The sequence below is a fragment of the Papaver somniferum genome, chromosome 5 (assembly GCF_003573695.1).
Source record: "Papaver somniferum cultivar HN1 chromosome 5, ASM357369v1, whole genome shotgun sequence".
Lineage (NCBI taxonomy): Eukaryota > Viridiplantae > Streptophyta > Magnoliopsida > Ranunculales > Papaveraceae > Papaver > Papaver somniferum.
In genome coordinates this window covers 82,338,388-82,361,210 of record NC_039362.1, presented here as the reverse complement: position 1 = coordinate 82,361,210, position 22,823 = coordinate 82,338,388, and the positions used below count along the sequence as shown (strand labels likewise).

Sequence of the window (22,823 nt, the reverse complement as noted above, 5' to 3'; positions counted from 1 at the left end):
GAACAAATCTAAGGGCAGAAGTTAAAAGATGTATCGAAAACACGATGTACTGCGGAGTACCAAATAAATCCCGAAGAGTTACTTTATCTCATCCCCAAAAGAAGCCAAGATCAACGGTGAAGAGAAGGTTAACTGACATGGACGTGACAGGGGCAGAAGACACTTGTCTGACACGAGCATGCGTCTCAACTACCCGCATTAAACACTCTGAGCAGTATACGTGTCGATCAACCCGTGGAACGAACGAGGATGACTCTGCGTGATTAAGTAATGAACGAAGACCTCCGCGTGATGGACACAAAGCACAAGAAGATAAGGTTCCAACGGCCCTCAGAAACGGGTCCCACACTCTAACCCTATAAATACCCCCTCTCCACCAAGAGTAGGGGGATCGGAAAAATCAGGGAAAGAAGGATTGTGAGTGTAAGTTTATCTTTTACAATATACAGACCTGTGTAAACTCCAAAGTCACTCGACTATCTCTGTAACCATCAAGTATATAGTGAAACAACAACCCCGTGGATGTAGGCCTTAGTGCTGAACCACGTAAACCCCAGTCTTATTTACATTTCAGCACTTTGTATTCGTCTAACACTCCATGAGTTTTACTTTTATACTTCGTTTTATTTATCTTCCCCTATGTAAACACCTCTGGCGATGATATTAGATGAGGCTATGATAAACCCGAAGGTTTTGAGCCAAGGAATCAATGTGATTGTCTCTTCAGAGCGAGTATGTACCTAGAGTGCGAACATTGTTTGTGAACATATAGATGCCTTCGTGATTTACGTGTTCATAATTTGGCGCTAGAAACAGGGACTTCGTCCCGGTAAAAGATTTATCTTGTCTTGTGATTTCATCTTAAATTAGCATATGATTGCTCTGCTTCATTAGCTCTAGCAGTATTTACCTCTTGTTAACTTTACCATATTCAAAAACGCACCCGTTATCTTCGATAGCTCTGGCAGTATCTGTCGAAGCAATTTAAACTGGTTAAAATATTTATCGCTTAGATCCATGGACTTATATTTTTTAGATCTCGTACGGACCTGTCTTTCCGATGGGTTCTCGAAAATTTTTAAAAGATCCACGTGCATTTTCAAAGGGATCTCTTCACGTTTCCACGTACTTTCAATGAACCCGCAATTTAATAAGACTTTAACCCATGTATTTTAACTCGTACGTTTTAATCAAATGAGCCTCCCTAAAAGTTCTCTGTGGCCCTCGGGCAGTTTTTCCCTGTCTTGGAGTAAGGTATTTCGCAAACTAACCCGATCCGCACGGACATTTGTGTTTCTCGCTGTTTGAAATTCCCTTGTGCAGAAAGAAAGCGACAAAAGGACCCACGATGGAAAAGATGCAGGAAGCAGGAAAATCCAAAGCCTCGTCAAAGGAAGCACCAAGGACAACCCCGGTCATCACCCGGAGCAAGCAGAAAGGAGACAAAGCCAAAATGACTAGTCAGAGGCAGGATACTGCGGAAATTACTTCGCCTATGAACGCTAAATCCGTTGCAGCCGCGACTCTCAGAGCAGCGGCGACAAAGTACAGTACGGCAGCGGCAGCCCCAAAGGCTGCGGAAGCCAGCAAAACTTTTGCTACGAATCAATTTCACCAACCAAAAGAAAGGGTGGATGAATCCAGAACACATCAACCCGCGCACCCGCCAACCTTCGGAATGCCATCAACAAACGATCAGAATCAAACTGTGCCGGCGGCTCTAACACCGCAGGTGGGCACTCCGCCCGATTTGGAAATACCAACAATCGAAGCTGAAACTCCACCACCTTTAGTCCAAACCATAGAAGAAGGCGGCACCATGGCCGTAGTAGCACGAGCTGGGACTCCCAATCAAGGGTCAAACCAATCACATCGATTGATGGCTGAGCTTGAAGAATTGAAGAAGATCCAGCAGGTTTACGCAGATGTTGTAGCTCTGCTGTCCAGAGAAAACCAATATTTAAAAGACCGGATTGCCCTAAGCACGAAGACCAGTCAGCAACTTGATGAAGCAAATTCAAAGGCACCAGAACCAAATCGAGACCGAAGAGTCATCGTAGCATCTAATGGAGACGCGGCTAGGGGAAGTAGCGCATCCGACCCGGATTATAATGACGGAGAGTCAGACTATCACGAGCAGAAGAGCGTAGGGAACCACCGCGCGATGGAGGAGATGCGTGACGAAATGATGGCCGAGATCAGACAGATAAAGAGTAGACAAGGCGGGGGAAGATTAGAAGAGGTCATGAGAGAGGCTAATTCCACGCCCCTAACTCATCGCCTGGCCAACACCCCTATTCCGCTGAAGTGCCCTGTCCCGACCTTCGAATGCTATGGCGGATCCAGTGATCCCGCTGCACATATTCAGTATTATAACCGTGTTTTAGCCAGATGGATTCGGAACGACGCTGTACTCTGTAGATACTTCCCATCAAGCCTGAAGGGATCGGCATTGTCTTGGTTTGATAATTTTCCGCCGGACTCCATCCACTCCTACGACCAACTCGCAGAAAAGTTCTTAAGAATTTACATGTACAACAAGGCTGTTAACACCGTAATGGATAAGCTCTTTTCGCTAGCAATTGGCTACAAGGAAACCACGAAGGAATACACTAACAGATGGCACAAGATCTGCCAAGCCATAGGAAGTGTGGACCCAGTGGTAAGTATCAACTGCTACAAGTGGGGATTAGACCGAATGAGTCCACTATTTGTTGAGATTCATGGAAGCGTGCCTAAGACAGAGGGATATCTTCGAATAATTATTGAAAAGCACTCTCGTCTTGAAGAAATCCAGCGTGAAAACCCGAGGGCGTATCCGCAGAGGTCTCACCGTACCAATTCCGCAGAACAAACAAATGGGGCCAAAAGGAATAGTTCAGTGGAACGGCCTCACGAAGATAGGAAGGAACGAAGGTATGAACGACGAAAAGACGATCGAAAATTCGAAGATCAGGTTTACACGAAGCTCAATGCTAGCTTTGCTCGGATCCCGCGAGAGATCAAAGGAAGGGAAAATTTGGAGTGGCCATGGTCTAAGGGAAAACAGCCCCCAAAAACCGAGAAGTCTAAAGATTACTGTGAATATCACTGCTTCAACGGACACCAGACCGAGAAATGTAAAAACCTCAAAATAATGATCCAAAAACTGATTGATGCTGGCGAACTCCACCATTACATACGAAAGGATGTCGCGGAGGATAGATCCAAACGGACCAAGCCAGTCCAACTTCCATAGGGGAACCGCACAATCAACACCATCTCGTGTTCTGAAGCCGCAGGGCCCTCACTTACAACGCAGATAGGAAAGAGGCTACGGAAGCAGTTCGAGGACCGCTGCGAATTGTATAAGATTGATGGTGTAGAGGTGGATGAGCACGAAGAGTGGATGGACTCGCATATTATCTTCGATGCCGAAGATATCGAAGAAGATATGGAAGACCATAACGACCCCCTGGTCCTAACACTACCAGTGGCTGGATGTAACCTCAAAAAGATCCTCATAGACGGGGGAAGATCGGTAAACGTCCTATTCTACGACGCGTTCAAACGAATGAAGCTCCATGAATAACAGCTAATGACCTCTTATTACACCATCTACGGATTCAATGGAGCACCCACGAAGCCATTGGGAGACATCGTGTTACAGGTTAACGCCGGACCCATGAAAGTAGAAACACGATTCAGCGTGGTTGACGCCCCATCCCTCTACAACGCCATTATTGGACGAAAGTGGTTACATAAACTCAAAGGAGTAGCGGCAACATACTACCAATATCTCAGATTCCCTACACCTGAGGGAGTGATGGAAATCAAGGGAGACCGGGTCTCTGCAAGAGAGTGCCAAGCCACTCAGGATCGTATCAACAACGAACAAGAAGAGCAGCGAAAAACCCGAAGAATTAAAAATAAAGAAGTCGCGAAAGAAAAGGCCATAGACCTGTTCCTCAAGGAAACTACAGGAAGGGGTTTGACAAAGGGTGATAATGTCCTAAACACAGAAACAGGTACTTCAGCAACCAACGAAGGACAAAAACATACCAAATAGCAATCAAAGAACGTCCCATTCCTCGGGGATCCGAAGCCGGTGTTCACACCAGTAGAGCCCGTGAAAGAAATCAACATAGGAACGGAAGAAAACCCGAGGATGATCAAAGTAGGGACCGTAATGGACGAAAGAAGAGAAGATTCCTTAACCAAATTACTTAAATAATACGCGGATGTATTCGCCTGGAAGCTAGGAGATATGCCGGGGATTGACCCGAAAACAATCCAACACGAGCTGCGCATCAAACCAGGCACGCCACCTTTCAGGCAGAAAATAAGAAAAGTTGCACCGAAATACCATAAGGCAGTGGAACAAGAACTTAGGAAACTAATAGAAGCGAGGTTCATCAAAGAAGTCAAGTACCCTACATGGATCTCCAACATGGTCGTCGTTCCTAAGAAAAATGGAGGGGTCAGGATATGCATCGATTTTACTAACCTCAACAAGGCATGTCCAAAGGACAGCTATCCCCTGCCAAGCATAGATCAGCTGGTTGAAGCGGTAGAAGGATACGAAGAGATGTCTTTCATGGATGGATATTCTGGTTACAACCAAGTAGCCCTGGCGGAAGAATATCAACTACACACAGCATTCTACACCCCACATGGCCTTTATTGCTACACTAGAATGCCCTTTGGACTTCGAAACGCAGGGGCAACATACCAAAGAATGGTCGATGCTATTTTCAGGCCATGGATCGGTAGTACCTTAGAAGTCTACGTTGATGACATGCTCGTCAAAAGTAAGCTGGGCAAAGATCACCATCAGGATCTGAGAGATATCTTCTAAGCAATGAGAAAGCATCATATGAAAGTAAACCCAGAGAAATGCACCTTCGGTGTCACTTCAGGGAAATTCCTCGGATATCTGGTAACAAAAAGGGGCATTGAGGTAGACCCAGCGAAGATTCAATCCATAGTAGAAATGCCATCCCCGAAGAATTTAAAAGAGGTGCAGAAGCTCAATGGGTCCATAGCAGCCTTGGGCAGATTTATTGCCCGATCCTCGGACAAATGCAAACATTTTTTCAATGTTCTCAAAAAAGGGAGTAAGTTTGAATGGACCGCAGAATGCGAAGAAGCATTCCAGAAAATCAAAGAACACCTGGCTTCAATTCCAATCCTGCAGAAGCCTGATCATGCTGAGGTTTTGGCATTATACATATCAACGACGGAAGACGCAGTTAGCGCAGTGTTGGTCAAAACCAATACGAAGATAGAACATCCTATTTATTATATCAGTAAGACCCTCAATTCTGCGGAAAGGAACTACACGAAGATCGAACAACTTATCCTAGCATTGGTATGGGATACTCAAAAGCTGAGAACCTACTTCCTAACTCACGTCATCCGGGTCCCATGCAAAGCACCACTGGAAGCAGTCCTTAAAAGCGCAGGAAAAGTGGGAAGAATAGCCAAGTGGAACACCCACCTGGACCAATTCAACATCATTCATGAAATTCAACATTCCCAAAAATCCCTAGTCTTGGCGGATTTCCTAGCAGACCTCCCCCTGGACAACGACGAAGAGATTATGGGAATGCCAGAAGCCGAGGAAGAAAGTAAGGATCCAATGGATATCCTCGAACCCGCGAGTCAAAGACAATGGGAAGTCTTCGTCGATAGTTCCAAGAATAAGGAAGGAGCAGGAATAGGCATCGTCATCACCACCCCAACCGGAGAAAGGATCGTACAGGCACTCAGGTTAGAATTCAAAGAGCATACTAACAACATCGTCGAATACGAGGCAGTCATACATGCCCTCCGTTTAATAATAGAGATGGGGGTAACCGATGTAAGACTGACAAGTGATTCACAGCTTGTCATACGGAAAATAGGGCTCGAGTACAATGTGTGCGACGACACCCTCTCAGCTTACATGGCCTTGGTACAAACATTGGCATCACAAATTCCGAACATCAAGTTCCGGCACTTATGCAGAAGGGATCTTAGGCACGCGGATGCCCTAGCATATATATCATCCATGCTGAAGGACAAAAGCGTCGAAGCTATTAAAATAACAAGGGTATACGAGCCTTCGATTGCATCACAATTCTCCTTCGCTACCAATCAAGATACAGTGGAAGAAAATATCGAAGACCAGGTAGGAGAAGACATCCATAACGATTTTGACGAAGAAGATATCCTGTCAAGAGCAAATCAAGACGAAGATTTCAGCAACGAAGATGATTGGAGAATGGTGATCCATGCGTTTCTGAAAGAAGGAACCTTACCCGCGGACCATAAACAAGCCAGGAAAATACTCTCCAAAGTAGGAAGATATGACCTTCGGGATGGAATCCTGTACAAGAAATCCTTCCTCGGACCATTACTACGCTGCTTGTCCAGGAAAGAGGGGCATCGAATTCTAAACGACATCCATTATGGTGACGCAGGAAATCATAGCGGCATGAGATCACTAGCCGACAAAGCAAAAATACAAGGATATTACTGACCCACAATGATACAGGATGCCGCAAGAATGTCCCGACGATGTGAAGAATGTCAGCGTTTCGCCAAAAAGATACACGCGCTAGCAACAATGTTAAATTCAGTAGATATCCCGTGTCCATTTGCAAAATGGGGCATAGATATCGTCGGGCCCTTCATCGAAGGATCAGGGAAAAGACGATTTTTGATAGTAGCCACGGACTACTTCAGTAAATGGGTGGAAGCTAAAGCCTTAGCCAGGATCAGAGACGTGGATGTGTTTACCTTCGTATTCCAAAACATCATTTGCAGGTTTGGCATACCAGCAGAAATCGTGTCCGATAATGGTAAGCAGTTACAGGGGAAAAATATAGACATGCTCTTTGATACTTTCAAAATAAGGAAGAACAAATCCACCCCCATATACCCTCAGAGCAACGGACAAGCGGAAGCCACTAACAAGACCCTCGCCCTTATCCTCAAAAAGAAATTAGACGAACATAAGGGGCGATGGTGTGAACAGTTGCACAATGTGCTATGGGCATACAGGACAACACGAAGATCTGCCACTGGGGAATCCCCGTTTCTCCTCACTTATGGAGCCGAAGCAGTCATCCCAACAGAGATCCTCATGCCAACCACAAAGACCGAAGCATGGGAGAAAAATCTCACAACGGACATGATGTTAGAGAGATTGGACGACCTGGAAGGAAGAAGGGAAGCAGCATTGCAGAAGATGGAAAATTATCAACGAAGGCTAGCAAGGGAGTACAACAAAAAGGTAAAACTTCGGAATTTTGTAGAAGGGCAGTATGTGCTAAGAACAATCCCACAGTATCAACAAGAAAAGAAATGGGGAAAGCTATCACCTACATGGGGAGGACCTTTTATAATACACGACATTGCGGGAAACGGTTCCTACTATCTTCGCAATCTGAAAGGCGAGGTTCTCCGGCATCCTTGGAATGCTAAGTGGCTCAAACCGTACTACCCATAGGAGAAACGAAGCTTTGCATCTGCGTGAAGAATACCAGAAGAAGAAGGCAGCGTAACCGCTCTACATGTTTCTATCTCTGGACGAGGAGTAGCAGACCTCAACCTATCAATCAAACAAGCTTTCTGAAATTCAAGTAAACAAAACTTATCAACATTATTGGGGAAAGTAGTTAATCTACAATCTCTCAGGGCTCCCCCATCAGTGTCCATGAGTGTAAGACCAGGGGGAAGGCACCCAGCAGAAAGAGATACCCAACCAACCTTAAGGAAACGGGTCGACGGAATGGGTGTATGTAAATATTTTTAACCCCATATCCTAGAACGTTGCCTCGGCCCCCACCGTCTGGGAATCCTCTGGTCAAGGGTTCGCCAGCGGGGTGACAGGTCTCAAGACGATCACGAAGGTACCTCCCTTCGATATCGCACCCAAACACTTAAAATACTCTTCTTTCGTTTTTAGTGTCCTTCCTCACAATGCTTAAAATAAACAACAAACTGATATTGCAGGTATATCAAAACAAGGATTCATTTCATAAAGGTTGGTTACAAAAAGCGGAAAGGCCAATTCAAGGAAAAACACATCAAAAATATTCTTTTTACAAAATACTAGCAAAACCTAACGGAAGGCTAATGCCATGATCTCTACTTAGAAGAGGCCGCCCCATCAGCAGGGTTGTTACGAAGAGTTGAAGGGACGCTCCCACCAGAAGAGGGTCCCGAGGATCCAGGCAAGGAGGAAGGTACAGGACGACGCGGATAGCTCTTGACGAGGCCATGCTCGGTCTTAAGGCCAAGCTCAATCTTCTCCAGCATCTTGTTTGTCTCCTCAGCCAATTGACACCGAGCCTTATGCATAATAACTGCCGTCCGCTGGTGGGATTTAGATAACAACAACGATAGACGATTCACTTCTTTATAAGCAGCACCAACGGCCTCCTCGCGGGATGCCGCCAGACTCTTAAAATAATTCGCCTGTCCTTCCTGCTGCGCTAAGGAAGATTGAGCCTTTTCAAATTTTTCATTTGCAGCGCAGAGTTGTCCCTCGAGCTCTGAAAAAGACAACAAAAGGGAGTTAGCACAGAAAAGACACAATCACACTCGACGAAATAAGGTTATACCTTCCACACAAGCCGAAGCCTCTTCATACTCATTAACAACCGCATCTCGCGCTTCGTCAAGATAGTCGTATTCCTCGGATAGTTTCTTATAATCTAGTCGAAGGTTGGTGAGATTAAATTGACTGGCATCTAATTCTACCTGCTTCATCGAATCCATGTGACGAAGGTGGTTGACTTCGTTGTTTATCTCTGTTACCCCTTTGCTAAGTCGGTACATACATACTTCGAGATTCCTCTCAGACTCAGACTGGCGGGCTACTTCAGCACGAGACGCAGCAAGGGCTTTGCTGAGAGACCCAACTTCGGCTCTGGCATCGTCCCTTTCTCTGGTAAGACACATCATACTCTCCTTAATTCCCGGAAAAGGAAGGGAGCGAGCCTTTTGTAATTCCTCTTCCAGAAGATGTATTCTAGACTCCAACAACGAAGTATGCTCACGGGATTACCGCAACAGCAACGTACCATTGAACAAAGTACGGTCATGATTATACAGATTCTGCATATCAACCATCTGAACATGCCTTGCGCGCCATCCCTCAGCTCGAGCGTACCACTTTTTGGCTTCGCTCTTAATTTTTTCGACCAACTCTTTGATACGAGATTTTTGCCGTGCCCTTTCGTTTCGAAGCCATATCAGCTCGGGGACGCCACCCACTGGAGATAGGGTGGGGAGACTCAGACAGAACAACTAAGTAGTATAGAGGAATTACGAGGGTAAAAGATGAAAAAGAACCAAACCTATGAAAGCTGAGACTTGGCCGCGAGTTTGCTCTAACTCAGCGCGAACGGCGGCAAGCTCTGAACGAAGACCAGCCTCCGCTTCACCCAACCTTTCTCTTTAAGTCTTTTCTTCAGTTCTTCTATTTCCACCTCAGCCGCAGATAATGCCTTTTCTCTGTGACGGAGCTTAGCCTCCAGCTTCAAAGATTTCGTCTTAAAGAATTGATACAACACATGGTTACAATGCTCACTCCTCATCATCTACACATCAAACGACAAACATTATTACACCGAAGGATTCAATTGTCACGAAGAGATATGTACGAAGACTTACCTCCAAGACACGCTGCTGGGGAAAACCATATTGATACCCATCGGCTATGACCATCATGTTAGCAACGGAAGTGGGAGGCTCCAATACGAGGGTAGCCTCTGAAACACTCAAGCTTTTCCCCCACATCTCAGCAACACGCGCCTCGGAAGATAGTTCCATCATCCGACGGGTATAAGCATCGGAATCCTTCTCACCAGCAACCACCGGGGCAGGATGAGGGACAAACAACAGACTCTTTTTCTTGAGCCAATCCATTATGGCATCCTCACCCTCAAACTCAGCGAATGAGGGAAATCCTCGGAAGGCGAGTCAACCACAGACTTCCCGTTTGCTGATATTTCCCCATCGGCACAAGTTTCGGCATCACCACGCGCATTGTGACCATCCGCGCCCTCATTCTGAACAACAGCATCTTCCTTACCAGAACCCTCGAGCACATCCCAATCATCATTGGGGGAAAGCAACAAAAAGTCTTCGGGAAAATCAAGGGCATCGTCAAAGAGTTCTCCTGCGGAATATATCCTGTCAAAGGAGAACTCTTGAGAAATGGTGGGGAGAGTTTCCGCAGCCTCACCAGCAGGAGCAGACATGTTCGCGATAACACTGTCGTCAGCCACCGCGGTATTATTTCTCCCTTCAACACCATCACAACCCGCACCAATCTCTTCCTCGACGTCAGGAGAGGAAGTATCAGTGCGTTCTTCCCCATCAGACATTTCATCCTCGGCAAACTCTTCGTTCACCGGACTGGTAACTTCTTCATGAACCTCAGCCTCACCCGTTACAATGGTAGAAGACTGCTTGGGCCCAATCTTTTTCTTTTTCGACACCTACAAACCAATACACGTTCCACAAAAAGAGTTAGTTCCTCATACACAGTTTGATTTTTCAAAAAAAAAAAAAGGGAGGGGCGCGGCCAGAATCTGCAATAACCATACCTTGGCAGTAGAGACACTCTTCGGTGGAAGTATAGCACCAGAACCTTCCTCCTCGTCTCCTTCAACGACGTCGAGAGCATAAGGAAAGTTCATGCCTTCGAAATTTAAACGCCAGGGACAGAAATCTCCATAACAAGCAGGAAGAGATTCACGAGGTCTGCTACTCTCAGAAGGACGCCAACCGCGCGTACCGGGAATCCAACCATACACCCAAGGTCCAACAATTTCAATAATAGTGGTGTGCCACTCATAATCATGGTCACGTTTGATCCTTTCGCGCGCGGGCAAAAGTTTCCGCTGACTCGATCCCTCGGTGCCTGGAACGTACTTCAGTTTGGCATCGCTCACCTCACTTAACAGATGAATTTCGCCCCGAGGAGCAGCAAGGTTCCGCAGGCTAACACTCCACGGTTTACGGTTCCTATTATTGACATAATCCCCAAAGGAGTTATTGAAGTTTTCAGGAGTATACCATTCCCTCTCAACGGGATTTGGAACGTAACATGTCATCGTCGTCCCCCCCTTACTCCGCAGATAACATTCCCTCAGTGCACGGAGATAATTCCACGATAATTGAGACACTGAACGACTGTGAGTATTGGTGGAAGAGCCTTCCCGACCAGCCAACACATCGTAATAAAAGGAATCACCAGACTTGTACAACGGTAGCATAAGACCCGCCTCGAAGGCTCCAACCATAGTCAACAGGTGAAACTCATCAAACTGATACTTCGAGATGAGCTCGTAAGTTATATCATCCTCAGGGGCATAGAAACGAACCTCGAAGGCTTGAAGCTCATGCTTTTCCTTGAAAACTTCAAGGTCAATGTGCTTGAACGTGACTTTCTTCTTGCTGACCGAAACGCTGTGTATCACCGGGGCAGCCTCATCCTCTTCCGCGGGATCGGACGAACCAACAAAAGCTTCGGAAGCTCTTCTTTTCAACGGAGGATTCTTAGACGATTCAGCTCTCGACACACCACCTTTGGAGTTCTTCCCTTTAAAAGAAAGTACTGGAGGCGGCGGCAGAGGGTGCTGCACGGGCACTACAGAACGAAGAGGAGGAATATCGAAGGCGCCACCACGAGGAGGTGTCTGCGTACACCTAGAGTCATCACGAGGACGAGAAGCAGCACGACCGGCAACGTATCGAGACCCGGAAGGACTCTTAGATGGATACCCTCTCCTAGGAGGAGAGGCCTTCGTCCCAGAAGAAGACAAAACTTTACTACATCGGGGATCCATTTGAGACAATCTAGAGAGATCTCCCCCAGGTGGATATGTATCATACTCTCTACGCGGAGGGGATCTCAGTAGACTGGAAGCCGGAGTTTGATAAGGAAGCCGTGGACGGTCAGACATGGCTGCGAAGAGGTACAACAAAAACAAGTTAGAAGCAAACACGAGGGCATCACCAAAGATCAAAAAAACCACAAAATTAACAGTCCATCTCAACATAGCCCAGAAACCCTAAAACTAGCATACATGCTTGAATTCCCTAAACCCTAAAACCCTAAACTTAAAAGTCCAATCAACACAAGTGAAACAATGGCCTCCTCGACTTGAGAATAAGAACAGGGGCAAACTAGCATACATGCATCAAAAGATGTTCTTCATCACAAACAAGGGACGACAACAACAGAAAATTTACAATCAACACAACTTAAAACAACAGAAGCAAAGAAAAGAAACCTTACCACCACAAACAAAATCCCGAAAGAAGACAACAAACCAGAAACAAAGAAGAAACGAGCGTGATTAATGCTAGGGAAGAGAGAATTTAATGGTTGAAGAACAAAGAATGAAGACTGATAGGGAGAATGAAATTAATTTTCAAGGAGAATGAAATTAATTTTTCTCTCCTCTCCTTAATATACTCGAAAGAAAGAGAATGAAGTTAATGGAGGAATGGGAAACATGCCCATTAAATGAGCAGTTAATGCACGAGTAAGAAACATGCCCAAGTATCTAGGAGAAGTTATTAGGAGAGAGGAAGAATATGTAACGTCTGTTTTCTTCAATGCTCCCACTGAACACTCAAGCCCGAAGAAAAGGGGCAAATTGTGTGTACATATTTCATCATCAAACAAATGTATATAGGAAGACACGTGGAGAGCATGCGGAAAAAGTCATCAAAACATGATAACACACGCCCACAGCCAAGAAGCCCATCCGGTCGACGTCGGATCTTTGCCCGAACAAATCTAAGGGCAGAAGTTAAAAGATGTACCGAAAACACGATGTACTGCGGAGCACCAAATAACTCCCGAAGAGTTACTTTATCTCATCCCCAAAAGAATCCAAGATTAACGGTGAAGAGAAGGTTAACTGACATGGACGTGACAGGGGCAGAAGACACTTGTCTGACACGAGCATGCGTCTCAACTACCCGCATTAAACACTCTGAGCAGTATACGTGTCGATCAACCCGTGGAACGAACGAGGATGACTTTGCGTGAATAAGTAATGAACGAAGACCTCCGCGTGATGGACACAAAGCACAAGAAGATAAGGTTCCAACGGCCCTCAGAAACGGGTCCCACACTCTAACCCTATAAATACCCCCTCTCCACCAAGAGTAGGGGGATCGGAAAAATCAGGGAGAGAAGGATTGTGAGTGTAAGTTTATCTTTTACAATATACAGACCTATGTAAACTCCAAAGTCACTCGACTATCTCTGTAACCATCAAGTATATAGTGAAACAACAACCCCGTGGATGTAGGCCTTAGTGCTGAACCACGTAAACCCTAGTCTTATTTACATTTCAGCACTTTGTATTCGTCTAACACTCCATGAGTTTTACTTTTATACTTCGTTTTCTTTATCTTCCCCTATGTAAACACCTCTGGCGATGATATTAGATGAGGCTATGATAAACCCGAAGGTTTTGAGCCAAGGAATCAATGTGATTGTCTCTTCAGAGCGAGTATGTACCTAGAGTGCGAACATTGTTTGTGAACATATAGATGCCTTCGTGATTTACGTGTTCACAGGACTAAGTCCTACATTTTCTTCTATATATGTATCCAACCAGAAAAACAAGAACGAACACACTTCAGATAACTATCCTTTCTCTTTGCTAGGGCTGCACAACGGGCAGGGTGGGTAGGATATGGCCCATTTCGCCACCCTACCCGCTAACAGGCGGGTAAGAATTATTTTACCCGCCACCCTACCCGCCATTAAACGGGTAAGATCCTACCCGACCCATTAATTGGCGGGTCGGGTAGGATAGGGTGGCGGGTATAACCTTTTTTTTTTTTTTTTTTTGTTCAGGACTTTCTGGTTAGTAGTCGCTTCATTGTATACCGAAAATACTTCCAAAAAAACAAAAGAAATAAATCTTGCAACAACTGAGCAAATAAGATCCAACCTATCTAAATATGTACCCAATGGTACTGCCAATCTAAGTAGGAAAAAATGAACAAACAAAAATATCCTGCTAGGCACAAAGCCATTTATAGTCTCAAGAAACGAGTTCTATTCTTTTCGAAATCGACGATGAATCCCAGCCCAATTCCATGTTCTTCACGTGACCTTGTTCTTCATATAACAACATCATCACCAAAAGCTGTTCATATTGACCTCTTCTTCAATCATCATCTACGAAGATGGAATAAGTACTAAGATCACCAAATAAATCTGCATACAAGTTATCTCTTGTTAGATTCTCTTACTGATACAAGGGAGAGATCAAGCATATAAGTAGTATTATTATAAAAGACCAGCCAATGAGAGATGCCTGGCCGCCACACCAATACAATTCGTATTATATGAATATTCTGATCAGATACAGACGAGGTAAATGAGCAAGTCGGATAAAACAAATATACATGCTTAGGTGAAAAAGCAATTCACCATTACAAGAATACTCTTCTCTACTGTTATTTCGTTTCTCAACAAAAAAAACTCCCAGTTGCATAACCATTACAAGAATACATGGCAGAAATAAACCTTTTAATCTAGCATTTACTAATGCATTTCCCGGTTGCAAGAGCAGTACACAACAAGATGTACTTGGACATATACATATATAAGGCACTCCCCTCCAGCTAAGGGCGAGCACCACGCTTAACTATGAACAAAAGATCACTCGGTTAACAAACTACAAATCCTGTTCCATCTGGTTATTGCAAACCACAGACGAAAAAGCAGAAATAACAGCTTCTAGAATCAGTCCTAAAACAAAGCACATAAAAATTATTATGCAAAGCCACCAGAAACAGCTAATATAATACCAGTAAATCACACATCACTTGCTCTGCCAATGAAACTATACCCAGACTCTTCAGGATTCCACAAGAAGCTCCATCATAACACACAACTGATTCTGACAAGGGAGAGAAAAAAAGCGTTCAACTACTCTCTCACAGACTGCACCCTACTATATTAAAAGACTTGCAACTCATATGCAGTATTTCACACAGAGCGCCATCTTTCTCTGCAACCTCACTATCATAATCCATCCTATCTCTCTATTGGTTTTTAATAAGATGGACAAACCAAAAACTATATACTAAACTAAAGTAACACTCTGGCACTGTTTAGTCCCACGTGATCAAGCTTTATGAGTCCCCACACGCCATGACTGGCATCATTTACTATAACTCTTCTTCTACACACATTCTCTGTCCCTTTTTCTCTCACTAGAATCCATTACACATTTTTCCTTCTTTCTTTCCTTAGATTCTCTTCAGATTAACACTATAACGACAAACAAAAATATCAATACATTTTTATTTTTATTTCATTCATGTGCATATTCTCAGTTTCCACTTCCATTGACACGAAACAGACCTGTAAGTGAGATTACCATAAACAAATTCTTAAGAAATGAAAGTTCGTGTGCCCTGAACTTGTCTAATAATTGAGATTAGCATTTGTTAATTAGAAAAAAAGAGGGCATGTCCTAATAGTCTATCTGGAAGTAATGAGCTAGGGGACAAGTAAACTAACCACCAAATCCTTTAAAAATTAGGTTCTTTTTTACATTATGGTTTGGTGGTACTCTAACTACTAATAACTAGAATCTAGACTTTTTTATAACTGAGATAGCAAATTATAGGCTTAGCAATGTTAACTACAGTCAAGAGGAAGATTCTTCTTAGCTGAGAACTTTTAGACTGATTCTACAGCATCAACATTTTATTCTAATTAAAATTCAAGACACTGCAGGTTTAATTCACCTATGTAAAAGCCAAAATCGATATCAAACTACTTTCACCGGCAGCAGCAACAGCTTCTGAACAACAAAATGAGCAACCCCACATAAAAATTACTTCAACTACACAAAACCCTCCTAATATTTGGGTAAAAAAATGGAAAAGGAAATACGAGTTTAGTGAATTTTCACCTGAAAATTAGTTTGGATTTCAAATCAGGAATTAATTGAGGAGAGGAGGAAGAACCACTTATTAAACCCTTCATTAGCTTTGCACACTCAGATTCCTGCAACAAACTTATATCAAACAATGTACATCAATAATCTCAATTAAGATTAGCTATGATTGGAACTATGTCTAATCAATTATATATTGGAACTGTCATATTCAATTAAGATTATCTAATATCATATCCTGCAACATGCATGAAATCGTAAAATCCTATGATTTTTTCAATCAATTTAACACAAAAAAATAAAATGAAACAAAATCAACTTTGAAGTTAGATCTTACCTTGAATCAACCGAGTAAAGGGTTCTAAACGAGATCCGTTAACAGCTTTGAAGTTGATATGTAACTTAGAGGTGTGAGGAGGTACTGGTAAATCAGATAAAGAAGGGTTTTATGCTTCTGCGTTATGGCTTCACAAGAATCATCCTAAAATCCTAGCTATTAATCTCAAAGTCATAGTTGATTTCTAGTACTTCAAAGATTTACCTGAGAATCTGAGATTCTATTGAAGAAATGGTTGGAGAAAACGATGGGGAAGAAAATGAGAAATGTTAATTTTTTGTATCAGATGATTTGCGATTTTACAAAAGACATTTTACCCCTTGTTTCTTTTCAAATAACCGATCAATGGGCACCAGACAAAAGAAAGGACATGGATTATTTGGTCTTTTATATATATTAGGCGGGTAAGCGGGTAGGGTAGGATAATTTCGGGTTTTATCCGTCACCGTACCCATTTGACGGCGGATAAAATAATGTTTACCCGTCACCCTACCCGTCAATGACGGGTAGGATAGGATACGGGTAAAACTTCAGGCGGGTAGGATAGGATGACGGGTAAGGATAGGATATGTGCACCCCTACTCTTTGCATCCTTCGAAATGTCTTGCTACTCTACACTACCGCCTCAGGCCCTCAACCTTCATATGCTCGAGAACAACCCATAGCTACCGGTGTCCCGATTAACGACTCTCAGTTCCAGAAAGCCCCAATTTCATTTCAGAATCAACCCCGGCCTCAACCTCAGCCTCAACCTCTAGTTCCTTGGTCTACTGGCCTTTGCGGTTGTTTTGATGACTGCAGCAGTTGTAAGTTCCTTAGAACTCTTAGTGTCTGAAAACTCTACTGGAGTACACTTACACGTTTTTATCGGGATAATTGTGTTATTTTGGTGTTTAATTGGAAGGAATCTGGATTATTTACATAATAACATGCACCAGAGAAACTAAGCATCCATCTAGACTTAAGCCGTGACAGAGTCATCATTGACGCATACATTTATTTTATTGCAGGTTGCTTGACATGCTGGTGCCCGTGCATTACGTTTGGTCGGACATCCGAAATTCTCGATAGAGGATCCTCGTGTAAGATTATGTTACACCAAGATCTAGTTATGGTTGATATTTCTACTCGCAAACCATTATAATGATGATATATAGATACATCTTTGTTTCTTTATTGAATGATACGGGCCACTGGATTAGTCACCATGGTGTTAAAAGTTGAATGTGTTTGACCTGCAGCTTGTGGATGCAACGGAACACTGTATACCATAATAGCGGTTCTGACCGGTTGTTCTTGGATATATTCGTGCACGTACCGTGCCAAATTCAGAAAAAACTACAACTTAGAGGGGAACGGTTGCACTGATTGCCTAATTCATTTTTGTTGCCAATCTTGTGCCCTATGCCAAGAATATAGGGAACTCAAGAACAAGGGTTTCGATGTGTCATTAGGTAAGTGCATATATATATACCGATTCTCATCTGTATATTTTCCATCATTTTCTATCAATCTTCCATTAATGAATTGATATGCGATATACAGGATGGCGTGGTAACATGGGAAGGGGAAGAGTGGGAAATGTGGCTTTGACTGCACCTGCTGCATATGGAAGCATGGAACGATAAGGATGACGAAAGTGCATGCTTGGATTGATTTCACTTGTGAACTTGTTCTCTGGTGTCTGCAATATACTTTTTTCTTCTTCTGTAAACAGGGTTGCCATTTTGCCACCGATTGTGATAAGAAACAATTTGTTTCTTGATCAACCGCCAACAACTCAAGCTCAAAAAGTCATGATTTAGAGAAACCAATAAACCAAAAGACAGCAATTTGCTTAATAATTTTGTTATTATGATTAATCATCTGATAAGGCCTATTTATTGGCTACGTTACTTGGAAAATAATAAAACAATACTACTCCTAAAATACTATTCCAAACAAATATAAATTCTAGATAAAATAATTAAATACTTAAAATATAATAAATCCCTAAAATATATTATCTCTAATAACAAATAATTATGCTTATCCAATGCGTTGTGTCTCCATTGGACTTGTGTGCTCGTTGCGCCTTTCACTTGCTAGCCAGGGTGGCTTCCACAATCTTGAGAGACTTAACCCGTATAAAAGATCATATATGTCAAATATGCATGAATGACGCATCGGGTCAACACTGTTGACGTGACCGATAAGACGTGATCTTATCAGATTGTTGGGTAAAAAGATAAATATGCATCTTAAAAAAAGGCAAATTAGGCCCTCTAGGCTACATTCATTGCAAAACTTGTTATCCTATATATATACAATGCAAAACCGGCAAAAAGAATGTTATCCCAAACCCAAAGCATTAGCAATTGGGGCGGCGTTTTATACCTTGGTCGCGTCAATTTAAACTGGGAGAGTGCTGTTACTGCTTTCAAAGACCAGCTTTCAGGAATTCGGTCCAATCCAATAGTAAACAATAATAAGCTTGTGGAAATTATTAGGTTGATGGCCTGGTGGGAGATATGCACCACCAGGGGTCAGGGGCCTGCAATAGGAATGCTTTTGAATAACCAGTCGTTGCCGAATGCTGATCTCTTCTCGTGGTGCCGATCTTTGTTTCCTAATTTGTAAACAAATAATTGTCCCGTACAGGGTTTCTCATTAGAACTGTGGGGGTGAGGGCAGCAGTTTTGTGAACACATAAATTACGAAGGCATCCACGTGTTCACAAACAATATTCGCTTGAACCGATAAAACACTACGTAGAATAATGTAAATATAAAACGACACGGATCACGTTGACTCATTGACTCAGAGTCTTCGGACTCGTCCTTGTCTAATCGTGAGGGATCGATCAATTATTCTACACAGTTCCGAAGCATATATCACAAGACATAATAATGATAACAGAAAGTAAGTGCTGAAATGTAAATGAGACAATGAATTACGTGGTTCAGCACTAAGGCCTACATCCACGGGGTTGAGGGTTTCACTATGTATGGAGAGATTATAAAGATAGTCGAATGACTTTTAGGTGAATAACGATGCCGTGGGGAATAGAAACCATACTTACTCTTCCTATTTCTCTTTCCTAAACTCTTCTCTAGTTTTTCTCTCAATTGGTCGACCCCTTCTCTCTTGGTGGTGAGGGGTATTTATAGTAGTGGTCCATGGGGTCCACCGTTAGAGGCCGTTGGAATCTTATCTTCTTGTTCTTTGTGCAGATCCCGCCGGTATCCTCGTTCTGAACCGATACCCCCAGCGGTTTATACTTGGTGACGATGAGTCGCCTCTTCACCCTCCACAGGTTGGTTGACACGTACGCTAACCTAAGGTGTTTAATGCGGGTGGTTGGGTCGTCTGCAAACACCAGCTAATTGCCTGCCACCCCTGTCACATCCACGTCAGTTGGACCAACCCTTGCCGTTGATCTTGGATCCCTCTCGAGATGGAATAAAGTGAACCCTTGGGTGTTCTTCAGTGCTTCGCAGTAACCCTTTCCTTCAATGCTCCTCGATTCTCAACCCTCAGATCCATCAGATGATGATCTCATACTGATGAAACGTGTTGCTTGGGTATCCACGCGTGGCATCATATCTCGATGCTCCAGGCTGTGTGTCCTCCACGTGTGCCTCTCCAGACACGTGGCGAGTGATGAATTATGTGCATACAATTTGCCCCTTTTCTTCTGACTAAGGCGTTAGTTGAAGTTAGAGGAAAATCATCCTCACATATTCTTCATCTCTCTATAATAACTTCACCTAGATTTTAGGACACGTTTCCCACTCCTAGTAATAACTTCTCCTTGGATTATGGGCACGTTTCCCACTCCTGGTAATAACTTCTTCTTGGATTAATGGACGTTTTCTATTTCCTTTAATGTTATAAATAGGAGAGAGAATGCTAAAAAATTTGAAATAAATTTCATTCCTTCATTCTCTTGTCAGTTCATAATTCTTTCTCCTCTGAACCTTATCATTCTTCTCTTTTTGTTTTCTATCCATTAACTTTTGCTGGTGATATTGTGAGTAAGATCTTCCTAGGATTCTTCGAAGTTTGACAGTTGTTGTTGTTCATTGTCTTCCCATCGCACGCTTCAGCTCATAAGGCTTTTGATACAAGTATGAGATTATTTTTTCTTTGATCTCGATTGCTTGTTCATCTTCTGCTACCGTGTTCTTAGGTTTGTGATGAAGAACAAATATACAAAGTATATATACTTGCCTCTGTTCTTTATCACAAAACTTACGGATTCGTACTCGAAGATTTAACCCTGTCCACGATGTTCCCAATTAAGTTAGGGTTTTTCGTTTTTTGATGAATTTAAGGTTTTCAGATGATATCTTTGATGGTAGAAGTTTTCACAAATTTCACGTTTTATGATCTTCATTTGCTTCTCTGCTTGTATCTTTATCTTGTTATGCTTCTTCGTAGATATGGCTGATCGTCAGCGGGCTCCCTATCAAACACCGCCACCGAGCCCTTATAGGTCTCCCCCACATAGAAGTCCTGATATATCTCCGCTGAAGGGTGCTTCGTCTAGGCATTCTCAGTTAGACCCTCGTGCTCAGAGGACCTCATCTACTGCTGGTCCAAGAGCTTCATCTGTCAAGAAAGGGGATCAGACGAAGGGTCCTCAGGGTTATAGGTATGCCGTTAATCGCCCTGCTGCTTCTCAACGTGCTGTTCCAGCAAATACGCAGACCCCTTCACCTCATCGTACTGAGCCGCTGAATGCCCAGCCTCTTCGTTCTATTGCTCCACCTACGATGCCCCTACAGAAACCTACAGCTCCACCTTCTACCATTCTTGTGAGAGGAAAATTTACTAAGGATCCCGCACCGAAGGCTGATTTATCAAAGAATCATCCTTCCAAAAGGAAAGCTTCAGATCTGAGTCCCCCGAAGAGACCTTCGTCGGATCCTGTTGATGATTCGGACGCTTCCCCACCTATACGAAGCGTCACAGTTGGGAAAAAGAAGGTTAATTTCAAGCACGTAGATCTTGCAGCGTTCAAGGCGAAACATGAACTCGAAGCTTTTGATGTTAGGTTTTACGCTCCCGATGATGATCTCACTTATGATCTTATTTCGACTTATCAATACAATGAGTTCCACCTGTTAACTACGGTGGGAGCCTTCGAAGCTGGCCTCATGTTGCCTTTATACAAGTCAGGATATTCTTTATACTATGACGTCTTGGATCATCGTGAGGGATCCACCCCTCACACCCATTGCCGCTCGGTGGTGCAGCTGACTGGAAACTATCTTCGTGCACTTAAGGAGTGTTATCTTCGGCGCAAAAGAGAAACAATGATGACCTGCTACACTCCTGATCCTGCTGAGAGAGACTGGTATACTCCTGAGAATTTCAATAATTCCTTCGTGGATTATGTTAATGGTAGGAACCGTAAACCATGGAGCGTTGGCCTTCGAACCATTGTTGCTCCTCGTGGTGAGATTCGGCTCTTGAGTGAAGTAAGTGATTCAAAGCTGGAGTATGTTCCTGGCACCGAAGGGACTCCCCACAGGAAGATTTTTCCTGCTCGTGAGCGGATAAAGCGTGATCATGACTATGAGTGGCATGCCACCGTTATCGAGATTGTTGGTCCTTGGGCTTATGGCTGGGTTCCCGGTCCGCATGGATGGCGTCCCACTGTTGTCAGTCAAGCTCGTGAGAGTGCCCCGGCTCGTTATGGTAGTTTCTGCCCATGGCAGTTGAATTTTGAAGGCATGAATTTTGACTATGCCTACGATGCCTCTGATATGGATGAAGAACAAAGTTTTGATGCCACTCTTCCTTCAAAGAGTAATGATGCTGCCAAGGTATGGCTTCTTGTTCGTATACTTGCCCCTTTTCTTCTTTGTTTGGATTTTTAATCAAAATAAGGAGGAAATAGCCGTCGTAATAATTCCATTTTATATTTCTAGGTGACCAATAAGAAGAAAATTGGGCCTCTTCAATCTTCCACTGTTGCGGCTGATAAAACAGAGGTTCCTAAGGAGGCTAACATCCCCGTGAACGAAGAGTTCATCGTGGAAGACGAAGACCTTACTGATGACGAGGAACGTACTGATACTTCTCCTCCTAATTACGAGGATGGCCGGAATATTGATGCTGATGTTGCTGAGGAGAATATTGCCCCTGGTGATGGTGAAAATGTGGAAAAAGAGCCTGCCCCCGGAGGTAGTGGAGTTGTAGAGACAGAAGCTTCCCCTGGTGGAGATGTCGGATTGGCTTCTTCTGCGGAACCCATGGATGCAAACGTTGGTCCTCCGCTATCGATTCCTCTCGCATGTCAAGAGTTCTCCTTTGGAAAGATCTATTCCTTGTGTGAGCCAATTGACATGGACGCTGCTTTGGGGCTTGCTTCAGAGTTTTCTATACTTCCCCCAAACGATGATTGGGATGTTCTTGGTGATATCGTTGGTAAGAAAAATGTGATGGCCATAGTTGATCGATATCAGTATGGTTTTCCTCAACAGCGGGTGCTTGAGGTAAGTCATCGTAATTCCTCATAAATTGCCTGGTTTTCTGTCGTGATCACTTATAATCATCATCAGTTTTTCAAGGCG

General features: G+C 43.5%; 1 protein-coding gene across 1 annotated transcript; it reads left to right on the top strand.

Moving 5' to 3' along the window:
• The first annotated feature begins 16,828 nt into the window (after nt 1–16,828).
• On the top strand, nt 16,829–18,090 carry LOC113279233 (protein PLANT CADMIUM RESISTANCE 2-like). Its single transcript, XM_026527934.1, has 4 exons — nt 16,829–17,066; nt 17,271–17,342; nt 17,502–17,714; nt 17,806–18,090. The coding sequence occupies exons 1-4, from the start codon at nt 16,829–16,831 to the stop codon at nt 17,886–17,888; spliced, it is 606 nt and encodes a 201-aa protein (XP_026383719.1). The 3' UTR covers nt 17,889–18,090.
• Nucleotides 18,091–22,823: the final 4,733 nt, after the last annotated feature.